This window comes from Homalodisca vitripennis, chromosome 1, assembly GCF_021130785.1.
Source record: "Homalodisca vitripennis isolate AUS2020 chromosome 1, UT_GWSS_2.1, whole genome shotgun sequence".
NCBI classification, from domain to species: Eukaryota; Metazoa; Arthropoda; class Insecta; order Hemiptera; family Cicadellidae; genus Homalodisca; species Homalodisca vitripennis.
Window position 1 is genome coordinate 227,467,755 of NC_060207.1, and position 16,586 is coordinate 227,484,340.

Consider the following 16,586-nt stretch of genomic DNA (forward strand, 5'->3'; position numbering starts at 1 on the left):
TTCAAATGGAGCTTTACCTCCCACCCCCGATTTTTGAGGGAATTTTGCCCTTTCTTGGCAACTCGGCAGCTCTAAAACCCGCACGTGTCAGCAATTTCTGTGCAGTGATTGAACAACTTGGTGAAAAACTCATCTGTTCTGAAGGATTGCAAAACTTCAAGTGTGCTGTTTTTTACAGATTTCACAACTTCATAGGTCACAACTGCTTGACTGAAGGGTCTTTGACAGTATGTCACATTGTGTTTAGAAACTCTCCTGAGTAATAGAAGGTCAAATACAAAGTTGAAGTCCTCCATATTTTTTCAACAAAGCATTGGCTTGTCCACCACTGTCAGGGTCTGTTTTCAGAAATCTCTCTCGCAGTGTCGTAAGAGTGGCATCAAAATTATCTAACAAAGAACGCACTGCTTCGACACGGCAAGCCCATCTGGTATCACTCAAAGACTTCAATGTTGCTGTTCCACCACTAAAGCTTTTTGCACTTTTTTGAATGTTTTCAAAAACAGCATGTCTTTTAGTTGATTTTCTCATATGAAGTTGTAAAGACTTTGAAGCACAAAGAAGGTGTTTCTTATTGAATTCACGCTTGTGCAACAGCTTACAATGCACAAGTTCAATATATGTGCATTGCAGTGAATGTACATTGCCATGGGGGCTTCTTGTATAATTCTAGCTGCCACTCCTTTGTAGGGACCCCCCTCATGTTCGAAGCCCCATCATAGCACTGAGCACGCAGATGTTTAATATTCAAGTCCAGTGAAATCAAAACGTCCTTAAGTACATTTGCCAGTGTATCGCCATCAGTTCTTCTAGCACGGTAAAACCCCACAAACGACTCATGAACTTCTAGTTTATCATTAACATGTCTCAAGACAATAGCTACTTGCTCGTGCTTTGCTATGTCTTGGGTCTCAATCAGCTATAATGGCAAAAACATTTGCATCTTTAACTTCTTTGGCAATGTGCAACTTAATTTGTTCCCCCAATTATGGACAGAAGCTCATTCTGGAAAGGTCGCTGAAGTATATTGAAAATTTTTGCGATGCTCTACAAAGAATTTGTTTACTAAACTATTATCTTTGGAACGAAGCCTCATCAGCTCCAAAAAGTTTCCTCTGTTTTTTGAATCTGTAGATTCGTCATGACCTCTTAGAGCAATAGATTGTCTCCCACAAAATATCAGGGATTCACACAAAGCCTCTAAGTACAATCTGTTTTCTTGTACTTCTTCTGAATACTTTTGATTTACTTTTTCAATAACAGTGCCCACTTTTGTCGGCTTCTCTTAAAGAACTGAGTTTAGTGTTACTACTTCGATGCGAGTTACTCTTTTCATGATTCTCAAATACTTTTACAGCTTTCTTCCATTTGGAAAACCCACTGAGTGTAAATACATTTTCTGCATTTTTTTTCTTCTGGGCTGTAAAACGAACGGCAGGCAAAACAGAACGCTTTGTCAGTTAGAGGACTGTATTCCAGCCAAGGATACAGTTTATACCACTCTGGCCTAAATTTCCTACCATCCGTTTTAGGGAAATTTAATTCTCGTGGTTGGAATGAGCCTTCCCTAAAAAACGCCTTAGCCAAACCTGGGCCATGAGCAGGATCACGTTTATTAATTACAGTGATTGTCAATTGGTCAGATGAACTAGAGGAACAGCTAGGACTCTGCACTTCATCTGTAGGAGTAGTTGTGGTATCTTCATTTGTAGTTTGTGGTTGTTAACTGAGCCGATGACGAATCTAAAACGTCTACTACAGCCGGTTTCTGGTTCATGTTCCAAAACAAACTCCTTCTGGTAGTTCATCTTCTAAACCGTTTCTTTTTGTTTGCTGGGCCTGAGCTAAAGTAGGACAGCAACGAACTCTGCCCTTTTTTGTTCTTCTGAGCCTGAAAAAACCCCATTAAGAATAGCAAAAGAACATTTAAATAATGGCAAAATGCTACTAGAACACAGAGTCCTAAACCTAAAAATTAATACAAGTCTAATATAACATGCATAGGCTTTGCACAATTTTTTTGATTTTGGGCGCTATTGTGTGTGACACTATTTTCTCATCTCTTTGTTTTGACATCGTACCATTTGATAGGGGATTGAAAGGGCAACAAAAAAAGATGCCCTGACATTTGACTTCAAGTTTATGGTTTTCATACAATTTAGGTTAAGAAATTTTAAATGGCAATCATTTTGAAACTAATGATTGAATTAAATTGGTAATTCTTCTGAATATGGATATATGTATTAGATAAAAACCATGCCAAGTTTGAGTTAAATCGGTCAAAAACATTCTCGAGATATAAAATAAAATTTATAAAACAAAATGGTAGATATCTCAAAAACGGTGTTTTTTAAGAAACCATTATTCTTCATTTTTACTTTATTTTGATTTATCTACCAAAGTTTTGTTTTGTAATTTTGGGAAATTTTGTGTAAAATTTGTTATCGGAATAAACACAGCCTAACAGCCAATGAGTAAAAACAGTCATACTTTTTTATTTGCATACTGTAAACTGTACTTAAGAAGCTGTAGGCGTACACGAAAACCCAAGTCTGCCTACATTACCAGGTTACGAAATAGTTTAAAATTTGCTATTAATCTGGTATTTTTTATTACACATAATCTTTTTTTGCCTAAAGATAAAGTTCATTTAGTGCCTTACTCTACGAGTTGATTGTAAAACATGTATTTTAAATAATTGCAAGACCATAAAAGATCTGGATGTTTACTAATTATTTTGTATGACCTTTTTAGTCATTGGCTCTTCGACACAAACGTCTGCAGCCTGACAGCCACGGCATTGCAAAAACAGCTGTCAAACACAGGAAGGCGGGAGTTATTAAAATGACAGTAACATAACCTAATTAGAGGTATAAGCTGAAATTACTTAATTTCAGGTGATTGGATGGTATCGTTTGTTATTTTTACATATATAGGTTAAAGTAGTGTTGCGTTAAATGTGAGGTTATATGGACATCGGTTAAAAGCATTTAGGTGGCCAAACAAACAAAAATAAACCTAGTATTCCATACCGTACTATAAAACAAGCTACTTCCCTTATATATGCAAAAAAACTCTCCTATACCAACCAATTACACCTATAAAATGTTTAAACAACTAAAACCATAACCGTAACAATGCAGAACTAACTGGCAGAACTAATAAAGTTAGAAGTTGAGGTTATGTTTTTTTGGGGGCCATTTATTGAAATCTAGTCAGTAAAAAGATTTTCTATTTTTCAGCATTAGGCCTAGTTGGATGTAAACAAAGATGGGGAAAACTCCAAAAAACTGACCAACACCTAAGTTTAAACCTACGAAATAAGAAATAACTGAACTAAACTTACCATCTCTTAGTCCATGCAATCATACGACGGTTCACTTGAAATGTAATTCACATCGTACTGCAACTGCACTAATCGAATACATCTACTGAGGAGTAAGGTTAAAGTAGGCAGGCGACACGACAGACGTGTTGATCTGCTTCTAGCTGTAAAGACAATATACTACAACAGGTGCCCTGTTGCCAAATCTCCCTCGCCAACTGTGTATTACAGAGTTGCCGTTTCCAGACGGCAGACGAGAAGCAGCCTACATTGCTCATTCTCGCTCTTCACGCATTTAATGTTTCCATATTTCATTTCGTAAATTCTACTACACCAATATTTCATTTTAAGTTTTATGATTTACAAGTTTTTAAAAGACGTGCTATCTTTCTGTGCTAAACTAAGCAAAATTAATGGAGAATTGATAAAGTTAAAAGGTTCCCTATTGGTAGACTTGTATTTTCCAGTTTTAAGTAAGTTATATGTAAATTATTTAGACATTTACTTCAAAATTCTGGGGTGGCAAAATACCGGGCTCCACAATTCTGGGGTGGCAACTGCCACCCCTTGCCACCCCCAAATTACGCCTATGGCGTCATCAGTCCTCGAATTTCGCTCAAATAGATTGTGTAAGCAAAAACAGAAAACAAATTAAATTGCGTGGTTTTGCTTTGTGTTTTGTTTGTAGACACGGCATATGTACTCAAATAAACGGGTAGATTGTTTTTGTTCAAATAAAACGTGTTTTAATTACTTGACATTTGGTACCACACAAGTTTGATAATTCTAATCTGGCACAATATTTCATTTATAACGCCAAACTATTTCATTTTAATTTATATAAAATGTTGTAATTTAGTCAACAAAACTAGTGTAAAAAAGGTAGTAAAAACTGTGACTTTGATATGACTGGTTCTTTATTGGACATGGAACATCAGGTCTAAAAGACCTGGACTAAGCGGTGAAATCATAAAAGTGTAAAAAAGTAAAGTTATTTTTTTATTTTCGTTCTCTAAAAGATATCCTGTGGACAGATAGACAGAAGAGACATTTTACTAGTCTCGAGTTATAGGCTTCACTGACAAATAACAAACCAAAATATAACACACAATTACGATTAATTGTTAAAACACCATTAATGATTACATTAATTACTGAAAATTTAAGCTAGATAAAGGAGTGTTGTTTTTCTTAACGCTAATACTTTTCAATTTAACAAGTAAATTTTAGAGAAAGGTGAATACTGCATACGGCTTGACAACCGAACAAGTAGATTTTTGGGCCTTACTTCGAGAGTCTCTCAATTGGTATGAAGATCACTTTTTGATTCGAATAAGTAGATTTGGGCTTTTAGTCTGAGTATCAGAGAACGTTCTATGATCAACGAGTTCTGACAAAAAGGAATAATCCTAAAAGTAACATATTTTCTTTTCCTTTTTGATGACCTAAGCTTATCATCTCTTTTATGTTTTTCTTTATATGTCGGTATTTTTCGTCCTCACTACGAAATATCGACGTCTTTATCGCCAATATTGTTTTTGAAAAATGTTATTCTATAATTTATATTTATTATCTGTGAAGACTCCCAATCTCCTGCAAATTAGATTCCAGGCAAATAAACAACTATCATAAATAAACAAAGTTGTGCTGTTTCCATCAAAAGATTCACGATTGTTACTGAGTTAATCTCTCTATAAGATCACTCTTCTCTCATCACTAATCTTCAGCTTGGTACTGGTAAAGTCCCATTAAATATACACAAGTATTTTTGACAATAAATAGTACTCCCACGATGCATGTGCAAATACTGTTCATGTAAAATTTGAGTATGTGTGTAGTATTGTGGCAGTATCTTGTTCATAAGCTCAGCGTTATATTGCATAAGCTCATTCAAATACACAGGGGTGCTGACAATTCCCGGGACTTTTCAGCACCCCTGTATATACCTAATGTTTTGGGTGATGGTGGTTTTGGGTTTTGGAGGCCATCGGAAAAATGCAAAACATTTAAAAATTGGTCATTTTTAATTAGAGTAGGCCTTAATAATGTGTCAATTTACGTTGCTCACAAGAAACTAATGTTCTTTAATTTCCCCTATCAGTATTCTAATGTTTTCAGTAAATGTTATATAACTCCTTTACCGAATATTGTAGAATCTATGTATCTTAACCAACCAATGTAACCAATGTATATTCACTCTCGATTAATGATCTCATCTCAAGATGCATTATTAATTGAAATCTTTAAATAGCAAATACTGATTGTACAATGACGCTCATTGTTGGTTTGTTAATAACTTGGTTCTAGGCTTCTAAGTTCTAACTATTAAGTACTAGCTTTGGTTACAGTCATGGAGTCTCGTCACAAGCAATTGGAGAGCGAGGTAACCTCGCTCTCATTCCTTCCACCACATTCAAAACGTTGCTTATGTCTGCATCTCCGAAAATTGGAAAATATAGATTACAACTTCTATTCTAAAATATACTCTTCTTTCCGTCATAGCCAGGCACATGGCGTGTTGAAAGATCTTGTACTAAGGAAAAAGTTGTTATGTTACAGCACTCCTCTGGAACAAAATTTTTCTAATAATTGAGTGAAAATTACATGTATAAACTGAACTACAGCCTACTTCAGTAGCGTTACATGTATTATGAGAAGAAACACGTAATAAATGAAAGACTGGTTGAACAATGTAACTGTTAAACCATAACCTAGGGATGATTTTAATCGGACATTAAAGGTCTATTTTTAATTTGTGTAGAACACTATAAATGTATTTGTACTATATTATATATAAATAATATACTATACGAATTTAATGACTGTTACTTGGCAAATACATTTTTTTTTAGTTGACTCTTTTCTGGTCTCGCCGGTTGAGCTTTCGAAAATAAAACTAATACAGGTGTTACGTTATCATCATGTGTCAATGTGATTGTTTTGGTTCTAGTTCTGTAGGTGTAGAATGATAGCAATTGGGAATTTACAAAATAGAATCTAAATTTACAGACACTTTACATCAATTAATGTTTAAGTGACTGACGTATTATGTAGTTTTTCAATTAATAAGTTCTAACTATAACGTGTGTATTCTCTTGACTATTTTTACGTTTTTTGTTGAGGAGTGCCATAGGTTAATGGCAATGAGTGAATAATTTTGATCATGCCCGATAGTTGGAACTAGTTTGTTAATGAGAACTGAATACCTTTTAGCAACTTAAAGCATGTTTCATAGCTATGAAATATAAATGAGTAGTTTTCTGTGACTTATAACATAATTTCTAAAACACTGCAGGCTACAGTGGTGCCATAGAAGGAACGTTATTTAATTTTTACTCTTAAAAGCGAATTTGAATATGTTTCAGAGAAAATCTTTTGATCACAGGGATGTAAGGTATCATAGCCTTAAAAGAAGTGGAATCAACAGTTCTGACTACATTGATACTCAGGTTTGATTTAGTTGTTTGGTATCAATTTACAAAATCGTGACCATGGAAAGGTACGTTCATTTTTTTTTCCTGAAAACTACAATTTTTCCTGAAAACAATAGTGAAGAAAAAATTCGTCGGCAACGAAAATCAAAGGAGTTACGATTTTTTGAAATCCTCTGAAAACTCTGTTTTTGACAGTACCTCTGGCAATTTTACTGAAATGATGACGTTAATCCTGTCAACGATGCCTGCCCGCTGCGCAGTGCTGCGCACTGCTTGCTCTTTTAGAAAAAAAATTAACTCGAGCTTGCAAAAGTCGAATCCCAGATCACGTGATGCCCCTGATCCTTAACCCTTCAAGTGTTGTTCGACAAAATTTTGTCGGTTATTTTCCATCTTTAATGCAATAATGCCCGAAAGGCATCAATATAATACAATGATATACTTTCCCCCCAGTTTATATGCACCTGTGATAATAACACTTGGCTATAAATGCCCAACCCATGAAAAAAAGTCCATTTTTCATGGTCACGGTATTGTAAATAAATACCAGTTGTTTAATCTTAATGCTTACAACATACCCTAAGTAAAAATAGGTTTGTAATGGTCCTAATAGGATAGTTTTTACATTTCTTAATTCAACTTTCTTTTATTTTCAAATTATGATTAAACCTTGTACATACAAAATTATCGGCCATAGCCTAGTCACTTAGTATTGCACTTTTCCTCCTGAACAAAATTGGGGGGGGGGGGGGGTACTTTAATAAACAGCCTACACTCATTTTTCGGTTGTTTTTATTGAACGATTCGATATGTAAAAATTGTACGTAATAAGAGCTATAATAAATTACTGTAACAAGTAGAATCTGGTACATTACAATTTTAAAAACAAATTTAACACTAATTTAACAAAACCTACTATGGCCTAGACTTAGATATCATTAAACACCTTACAATATTTATAACTTGCCCAGCTTGATATCAATGAGTTTTTGTGAATTGGAGGAAAGAATTCTCCCCATAGGTTACCAGGAGCCAAACCCACATGTTAAAGCCACTTAAACAAATCTCGTCACTTGTGAGAAATATCTCATATTTTTCTTATATTTGCCATTTTTCTCAAAATATAAGTTACTTCTTTCTGTTTATTGTTCACATTAAAATTACTATAACTATTAAGTCGAAATTGTATATTTTTAACTAAATTGGGGTAGGGTACGATAAGCGAACCCGGTATTTTATATCGAAGAATGTAATATCAATACCTAATATTCGTATCTGAAATCCTACACCATCAATCGATATAAAAGTATCTATAGTCCTCAATAACAATCATATGTTTTATATTAAAATGTGAATTTAATATTTACAGTGATCAAACAAATTATTATATAACAAAAAATTAGGAAAACTGAAGACAACCATATTTGCTCCTCTCACAGTTTCAGTTGTTTATTTCCTACACGAAGTTGCTTTGAAATAGGCCTAATGGGTTTTTCAGTACGAGTCCAACATGTTGAAAACCATGTAAAACATGTCTCATTATCTTTCAAAGCAATGTCTTGCATTTTTCTAAAATTGACTGCCATTTTTAATAATCAAATGTTACTTATGTAAAATTTAAATATTACCTTACGTGTATTATTTGAAAGTGTTTACAGCTGTTTATGTAGATTATTTAAGTTAACTGTTCAAAATAATTAATCAGTATCGATTGATTATATCAATGGTTATGGTTAAGTAATATTGTTTGCCAATTTCGATATAAAAAACCGGGTCCGCTTATCGTACCCTACCCTTCACATTAAAAATTACTATAACTATTAAGTTGAAATCGTGTATTTTTAACTAAATTGTAGGTAATATCGAATTATTCCTTCGGATAAAAATATAGGACCATTCGATTAAAATAACTCAATAACGAGTGTAGGCTGCTTATTAAAGTCTTACCTAAATAGGGTATCTTAGGGTGACTAGTAACGGGGAATAGTCAGGGAATTTTAATAATATAGGGAAAATGAGGGAATTTCATAATAGATCATGGGGAAAGTGGTCCGGTTATTCTTGCAGGGTGTCTTACCGGCCATAGAAATCACCAAAAAGTCACAGATTATGATTTTATTACAGAAATTTTCTGTTTAAAATTTCATTTTTATTGCAATATGATAATAACTAGAGATCTGCGAGGCCTTGTTTTGATCTACAGAATCTTCAACAAGACTCGGGTTTGAAAATTTGACATGATTCGACATGAGACTCGCCGGGTCATTTATTATCGCCTGATAGGCAGTACACAAATTACTGATCACTAAAACGTTTTAGTCGTACTTCGAGTTTGAAAATCGTAAACAGACAGTCTTATGCTATCTATTTATTAAGAAATAAATTAACAAATTGCCTGAGTGATTTTGTTGGTACTTTGTGTGTGAAAACCCATAGATAGATAATTAAGTTATAACAAGCTTGAGTTGTTAAAACACTACACACATAGTAAGGTAATATAATAAGATTATTAGTGTTAAATAATTGCAGCCCAAGCAATTTTAATACATAGCATTCCAATACTTGTAATATCAAGACAGTTTTCATTAGCAAAATAAACAAAAATACAAACTGAAAGCAAAATATTATTGACAATCTATCTACGCTTTTTGATACGCAAAGTACAACAAAATCGAGTTTTTGCGACCTGTAATTTATGTAATACCGATGAGCTGTAGTTTGTGAATAGATGAAAAAGACTTCACCGTAATGCACGAAGAAACTAACTCCAGGCAAAAGGTTATGTGCAAAACTAAGAGAATTTGTTGAATAGGTTATGATGCATCTACAGATTTTCATGTACAAAGCACTACAGTAAAAATGTTTTAGCGATTGGTAACTTACGTACTGCTGATCAGGCAGGCTTTGATCACTAAATGCTCTCAACTGTTTTCAATAGTATTCATGCACGCAGTCAAAAGCTATAGGAAGGTCAAGAATGTGCTAAGCACATTCATACCTCTCCAAGCCATTGGCAGTGGATTCAAGAAGTGTCTAACCACATCAATCATGGATTTTTGCCCAAAATCTGAACTGATTTTATTTTAATATCTCAAACCTGTCAAGACAGTTCTACAATTTTGTCAAAAAAAAACATATTTCTAAAGACAGGCAATAAAGCAATTGGTCGATAATTGCCTGCTAGAGAAGGGCTACCTTTCTCAAAGACTTGGAATAACTTTTGCACTCTTTGGGAATTTACCTTGGCAATGGTCTCAAAATGTACTTGCTGCAAAGTTTGAATATTCATGTTGATATTCCATCTGCATCACATGACTTAGCTCAGTCTCTGGATTGCACACGCCATCTCCGTTTCCATTACGTGAATAAGGGCCATAGAAGTCATTAAACTCTCAAGTAGATCCGGAAGAGTTGTGTTATATGAATGCTGGTTAGAAGAAGCCACTGTGGAAGAATATTTATTAAATTCTATCGCTATTACTGCTAAATCATAAATTCGATTCCCATTAACTTTTATTGTTTGTATTGTGGACTTGGAGGATTTTGAACTGTTAATAATAAACAATGTAGATTTAGAAAATTGTCTGATTTTTAGAGTGTTTTTAATGTACATGGCATTGGAATTTCTGATGGTTTTATTGAAATATCTTTTATATTTTAGGAAAAAAACTTTCCAACATTTGCTGTTGTTCTATTCATTGAATACAAAATTTGTATTGGTATGTTGTCCTATGCAATTCTTTTGCTATCCATGAATTTCCCTGTTTGTTTTTATTTATCTGGAAAGGGTAATTTTTCTCAAGATGAAATTTAAATCAATTACAGAAAACATCAAACATTTCTGTGACATAATCATAACTATCTATATAGAAATCTTATACACATACATATGTGACCAAGATTCCTCTCTAAGGCAACTCTTGAAGCATCTTATAATATTTTCAGATCAGATTGACCTTTTAACAAGCACAGCGATAAAAATCTTATGCACCGTCAAAACTGCTTTAAAAGTAAGGGATACTTTTCCAAAGACTGACTACTCTTGTTACCAGGTAATTCGTGTATGTGTTTCTATGAGATTTCTGTTTCTTTGGTAGAAACCTCATTTTTAATCTGATATTGTTACCAAGTATCGTTAGGGTTGTTGCAATATGAGGCTAGTTCCGATATTTGTTATCGATATCAATATCAAGCTTGGATATCGATACACCGATATTATCGAATCCAAATATCGATATCCTTAATATCGACCGATATCGATAAATAAGGAAAGGGGAATGATTAAATTTGTGTATACAACCTTTGATTGTATGAGTGTGTGTAACTAGTATAATCAAAGATACAACTTACGAGTTCATTTCCAAAATAATGTTTTTAATACAAGTACAACTTAATACATTTAAAAATACCATTATTTAAAGATAAAAAAAGAAATTCCTTAAATAATTCTATTTAACATTTTCTAACTATGAATCATTTGAAGCACAATTATTAAAAAACAATTGCCAAAATAAGAATAAAAATTACAATTTTAAATTTTAATATAAATCTACAAGAATCTAAACTGGGTTTTAAGAACAATACTTTCATTTTAAAAAGCAACTATATTATATATGCTTAACTGAACCAAGCATCGTCTGGTTATTTTTTATTTAATCTGCAAAGTTAATTTCTTTGCTGGCGTTGCATTTAACAACTGAACAAATCAAGTTGTTTGAGTTTTGCTTTCGTAAAACTAATAAAGCCAAAATAATAAATAATTACTTTTCTTTCAGTATGATATCAAAACCCCGATATTTGTATATTTCTTCTGATATCACGATAATATCGGATAACTTATATCGATATCAATATAGGATATATCGAAACGATAATATAGATATATATTGATATCGATAATATCGCAACATCCCTAAGTATCGTATTCTATCACTGCCAAACTGTTTATAACTATCTCTGTATTATCATTCCGGTCTATAGGTTTGGTGGAGCGTTTAAAGCAAATATATAATTTCTAAACAATATCTTGTTTTCATTTGATTTTTAAGTAAAAATGAATATAACATTGTTCAATCAATTTAATACTAAAGTTCTAGTGTATGTGTACAAAGGATTGTATTGGTTTGGGGTCTCTTGAAACTCTACCTTATACGCCACTGAGTACTAATGTAAATAAATATGAGTAAAAAAATTCAAATAACGCAGCTCTTACTTAAGTATTTATGTAAAAATGGAATAAGTGGCACTCTCTGACAATAACAAATTATGCTCAAATGATTCTTTTGCCCTTTTCAGTGGTATGGGACAAAAGCAATCCCGTGGAAAGCCATTCTCCTTGCTTTCTTTCTCTGTGTTGGTGGAACATGTCTGCTAATAACAGGAAGTCTGATAGTCTCGGGACACATAGATGCAAAAGTAAGTACATCACCTACAAGGTAAAAAATAACTCTTAATTTGTTGATTATGTGTTTGTTTTACTACATACAAACTTAACTTAACTTTATATTTGCACTTCCATTTGTTTAATTATAAAACAATGTTTCAATTGTTAACTGTAAAATCTTTCTTTCTTAATCTAATTATAATTTTTTTTGTATTTCATTGTTATTCAAATATTCTGTTAACATTTCATTTATCATTTACATCTACTGTTTTCTTGATACAGATTCCACTTCAAATCCTTCTATCTTCCTATTTAGACTCTTCCAGCATCCTTTCAGCCAGTCCTCTCCTGTTCTTTCCATACCTCTCCACTCATATCTCTGAGTTTTCCCTTGGTATCTTTACTTGTACTCTATGCTCTTATACATATCTTACATGTCCTCATCTTCATCTTCTTCATTTCTTGATACAGATTCCACTTCAAATCCTTTTATCTTCCTATTTTGACTCTTCCAGCATCCTTTCAGCCAGTCCTCTCCTGTTCTTTCCATACCTCTCCACTCACATATCTCTGGAGTTTTCCCTTGGTATCCTTACTTGTACTCTATGCTCTTATATATTATTTGTCCTCATCTTCTTCTTCTTCATACGTTGTTACATGTGTGTATGCTTGTGCCAACGTCTAGTTTAATAGTGAGTGTTGCGTTTCAGTATGCTGACCGAATGTGGCCAGTGATCATCATCGGCCTACTGATGTTCCCACCCGGAGCATATCATCTGCACATTGCGTTCTGCGCGTACAAGGAGTACCCCGGTTACTCTTTCACTGACATTCCTGAGTTTGATTAGGGAATGATTTTATAATCAAAATTAGTCATAGTTTTGTAGCCGTGCTATGCATTTTAAGTCAGTATACGATCCTAATTTCACATTGCATTTTAAGCCTCGTGTCCTACAATTTTTAGCTAGTCAGTTTCGCTTGCCTTAAATGGTTAAATTATTTTTATTTCTACGACTGAAACACTAGTAGTAGCTAGTCATTGTTATGTAACTGATAGCGATCTAAGATTTACAATAACTAATTTAGTAGTGTGTCTAAGAATGCTGGCTACACTTCAGAAGTATGGGGGGAATAATGTTCACATTCTCTTAGACATGTTCAAAAAACCTGATGATTTGATTGACTTAATGTAAATAATTTATGTGTTCACTATGAAAAAGTGACTGTTATCGTACTTTATGAAATAACCACAATGGTCAGATGGTACAGAACTGGCATTCACATAGATGGGGAAAATAGGAGGTTTATTATGAAAGAATCCTCTTTATTTAGCAAATAGAAAATTAATCAACATGAATTACAGAGACTATGTAATTATTATTTTTTATAATTTTATTTTTGTCAACAATAGAGGTTAAAATGATCTAATTGACATTTCCGATAATAAATAATATAATACACTACACTACTACATAGAATGCTTGTATGAATGTCATTTCTTAAATTAGTTGTGTAACAATTCAGTACAGAAATAAACAAAATCTAGAGTCCTTGACTTCATGGATCTAGACTATTATTCTGATCTCAGTTATCAAAATGAAATTCTGGTTATGCTCCCATATTACTGTAAAACAATATAGGCTACATCAGTGCCAATTGTGCCGTTTATTGAAATAGACTTCTCTAATATTATAAGAGTTCGCTTTAAAATAAAAGGCACCAAACCTAACTGCAACGTCCTACTTTGTTTAAATTTAAACATTAAAATATTCCAGTATTACATTTATTTATTGTAAGTATCCCAAATTAAATGTTTGTTTTTATTATATATTTTATAATGAAAGCGCAATTAGATGAAAGCTGATCATTTATGTTGCGTTGTGTTGTACGTTGTATTTAATTGTTCTTGTTAATTTTTTATGTTTGTTGAGATTTAATAAATGATTGTTTACTTGTGGTAGAATGGTTTTTTTTTACTCCCTTTACTGTATTATAACTATTTCTAAAATTTTAAAATCCTTAATAAATTCTATCACCTTATTTAGAACAGTAATGGTTTACCTCTCAGAAATACCGGCAGGCCCAATCTAATTGGTTCTTGGCACTCAAAGGGTTCAAGTGAGTCTCTCCATTCTTCTTCTGTTTGTTATTATGATTAACAATAGATTTAACAGAACTACACTTATTTATTGTCACCAACTAATGTAGGAAACGGGTACTAAAAAAGTAAATGTTATTTACAAAACTACGATTATTTGTTAATTTTATCATATATCTGTGATTTTATATACAAATACGACAAAACCCTCTTATTACCAATCGGTAATTTGTGTACTGCCAATCAGTTGTCTAGGAATACATTCAGTAGACTTGCAATGATGCAGGATCATAAATATTAAAAATACGAACTGTGTGCAAATTATTCTTAAAAAAGTACTGTAATTATTTTAACCATCTGCATTTTTCATACTGAAATAGTGACAATAACATGTTTTAGCAATCAAAACCAGAATCAGAACATTTTTTATTTAGTAAAATTATACATTCTATTTTTATCTGTAATTTGTGTATTGTCAATCAGCCTTCATCAAAAAATTGACTTACGAGGGTCGTCCACAAAGTAACCTCTGTTTTGAAATAAAAAATAAACCAGTTGAGATGTAAAAAGTTTATTATATAAATGTTAAAACTACAGCTTTTCTCTACTTTTCTACATATTCACCATACAAATTCAAGCACTTATCATATCTTTTAACAGTTTTTGAAATTCCGTCTTTAAAAAAATCTGCCGCCTGAGAACGTAGCCAACCTGTCACAGCATTTTGAAGCTCTTCATCACTCGCAAACCTCTGAGATGCAAGCCACCGCTTCATGTACGGGAAAAGATGGAAATCACTGGGAGCCAAGTCCGGGCTGTAGGGGGGGGGGGGGTGGTCAAAAACGTCCCATTTGAAATTTTCCAAAAGTTCTGTTGTTCTTTGAGCTGTATGAGGGCGGGCGTTGTCATGGACAAACACAACACCAGATGTCAGAAGACCACGATGCTTGTTTTGAATCGCTCGTCGTAGCTGTTTTAAGGTTTCACAGTAAGCTGCAGCTGTAATGGTCGTACCACGCTCCATAAATTCAACGAGCAAGATGCCCTTAGCATCCCAAAAAACTGTAGCCATAAATTTTCTCGCTGAAAAAGATTGGCGAGCTTTCTTTGGCTTGCTTGGCGAAGCGGTATGACCCCATTGCATTGACTGTTGTTTTGTTTCGGCATTCACATAGGCTACCCAAGTCTCATATCCTGTAACGATCCTGTTCAAAAATGTTTCTCCTTCAACGTCATACTGAGTAAGAAAGTCTATGGCAGAACTCATTCTTTTCATTTTGTGATCATCGGTGAGCACTTCTGAAATCCAACGAGCACAAAACTTGTGATAGCCTAGTTTTTCTGTCACTATCTCATGCATAAGACTTCGAGAAATTTCGGGAAAACGATTTGAAAGTTCCGAGATTGTGAAACGACGGTTCTCGCGAATTTTCTCATCCACTTTGTTCACCAAGTCATCACTGACGAGAGATGGCCTACCACTCCGGTCTTCATCGTGAACGTTCGTTCTTCCATTTTAAAAAAAACGAACCCATTGACGGACTATACCTTCGCTCATAATGTTTGGGCCATACACCGCACTCAATTCACGATGAATTTCAGCTGCTGTGTAACTTTTCGACCACAGAAATCTTATTACACCACGCACTTCACACTTGGCGGGATTTTCTATCACGGCGCTCATGTTTTTACGTTGTAACAAAAGAACGCGCGATCGCACGATGCTTTCCCTTGCAACAGCTAGAAGCGTACTGAACGGCTGCGCACACCGATGTGAGAATGGCGGCGCTACCCCCACTACTTATCGCACCACGCCCAAACGGCGTGGACGATATTTATGGACGACCCTCGTATATGAAAATTCGGTGGATTAGAGATTAGTAAGGTAATAACTACTGAGTATGGTAGATCACTGAACTGTTACGTTACCATGTGACAGGTGGCCTATAAAAAATTCCATCAATCAAAATCAATTAAAAACTCGTCTCAAATGCCTTTTGGTGTCAAAAGCGTTTTATTCTGTCGATGAATTCATGACGAGCCGCTGGGAGGTCTAAATTTGCACTGTATTTAAATAATCAGTTTGTATGTGTTTGCTCTCGATCTGGAGTCTGTATGTGTCTGTTTGCTTTGGATATGGAGTCAGTTTGAATGTGTCTGAGCGAATGTATGAATTGTAAGTGTGAATGTGTATGAAGGTATAGTTAGGACTATTTATTTTTGCTTATGACGATTGCGATACAATGTTATATTGTTTAAAAAATGCAATAAAGAGATTATTATTATTATTAACACATGGTACTGTGCATGGTTATATGGGAGAAATATCAATAACAATAGACAACA

At 33.8% G+C, this 16,586-nt stretch overlaps 1 protein-coding gene across 2 annotated transcripts; it reads left to right on the forward strand.

The window, feature by feature from the left end:
- Nucleotides 1–6,261: 6,261 nt before the first annotated feature.
- Nucleotides 6,262–13,697, forward strand: LOC124353123 (transmembrane protein 230-like). 2 transcript variants are annotated; one of them, XM_046802965.1, is made up of 4 exons: nt 6,262–6,480; nt 6,628–6,774; nt 12,055–12,174; nt 12,853–13,697. In XM_046802965.1, the coding sequence occupies exons 2-4, from the start codon at nt 6,682–6,684 to the stop codon at nt 12,988–12,990; spliced, it is 351 nt and encodes a 116-aa protein (XP_046658921.1). In that variant the 5' UTR covers nt 6,262–6,480; nt 6,628–6,681; the 3' UTR covers nt 12,991–13,697. The 2 variants fall into 2 exon arrangements, with proteins under 2 accessions (XP_046658921.1, XP_046658920.1); XM_046802964.1 differs by having other exon boundaries at nt 6,262–6,774.
- Nucleotides 13,698–16,586: the final 2,889 nt, after the last annotated feature.

Bases quoted from the DNA above. Each gene is read 5' to 3' on its own strand.
- LOC124353123 (XM_046802964.1), top strand. From the start codon at position 6,682: ATGTTTCAGAGAAAATCTTTTGATCACAGGGATGTAAGGTATCATAGC. The intron at 6,775-12,054 runs GTTTGATTTAGT...TGCCCTTTTCAG, and splicing joins CTGACTACATTGATACTCAG to TGGTATGGGACAAAAGCAAT. The intron at 12,175-12,852 runs GTAAGTACATCA...GTTGCGTTTCAG, and splicing joins CGGGACACATAGATGCAAAA to TATGCTGACCGAATGTGGCC.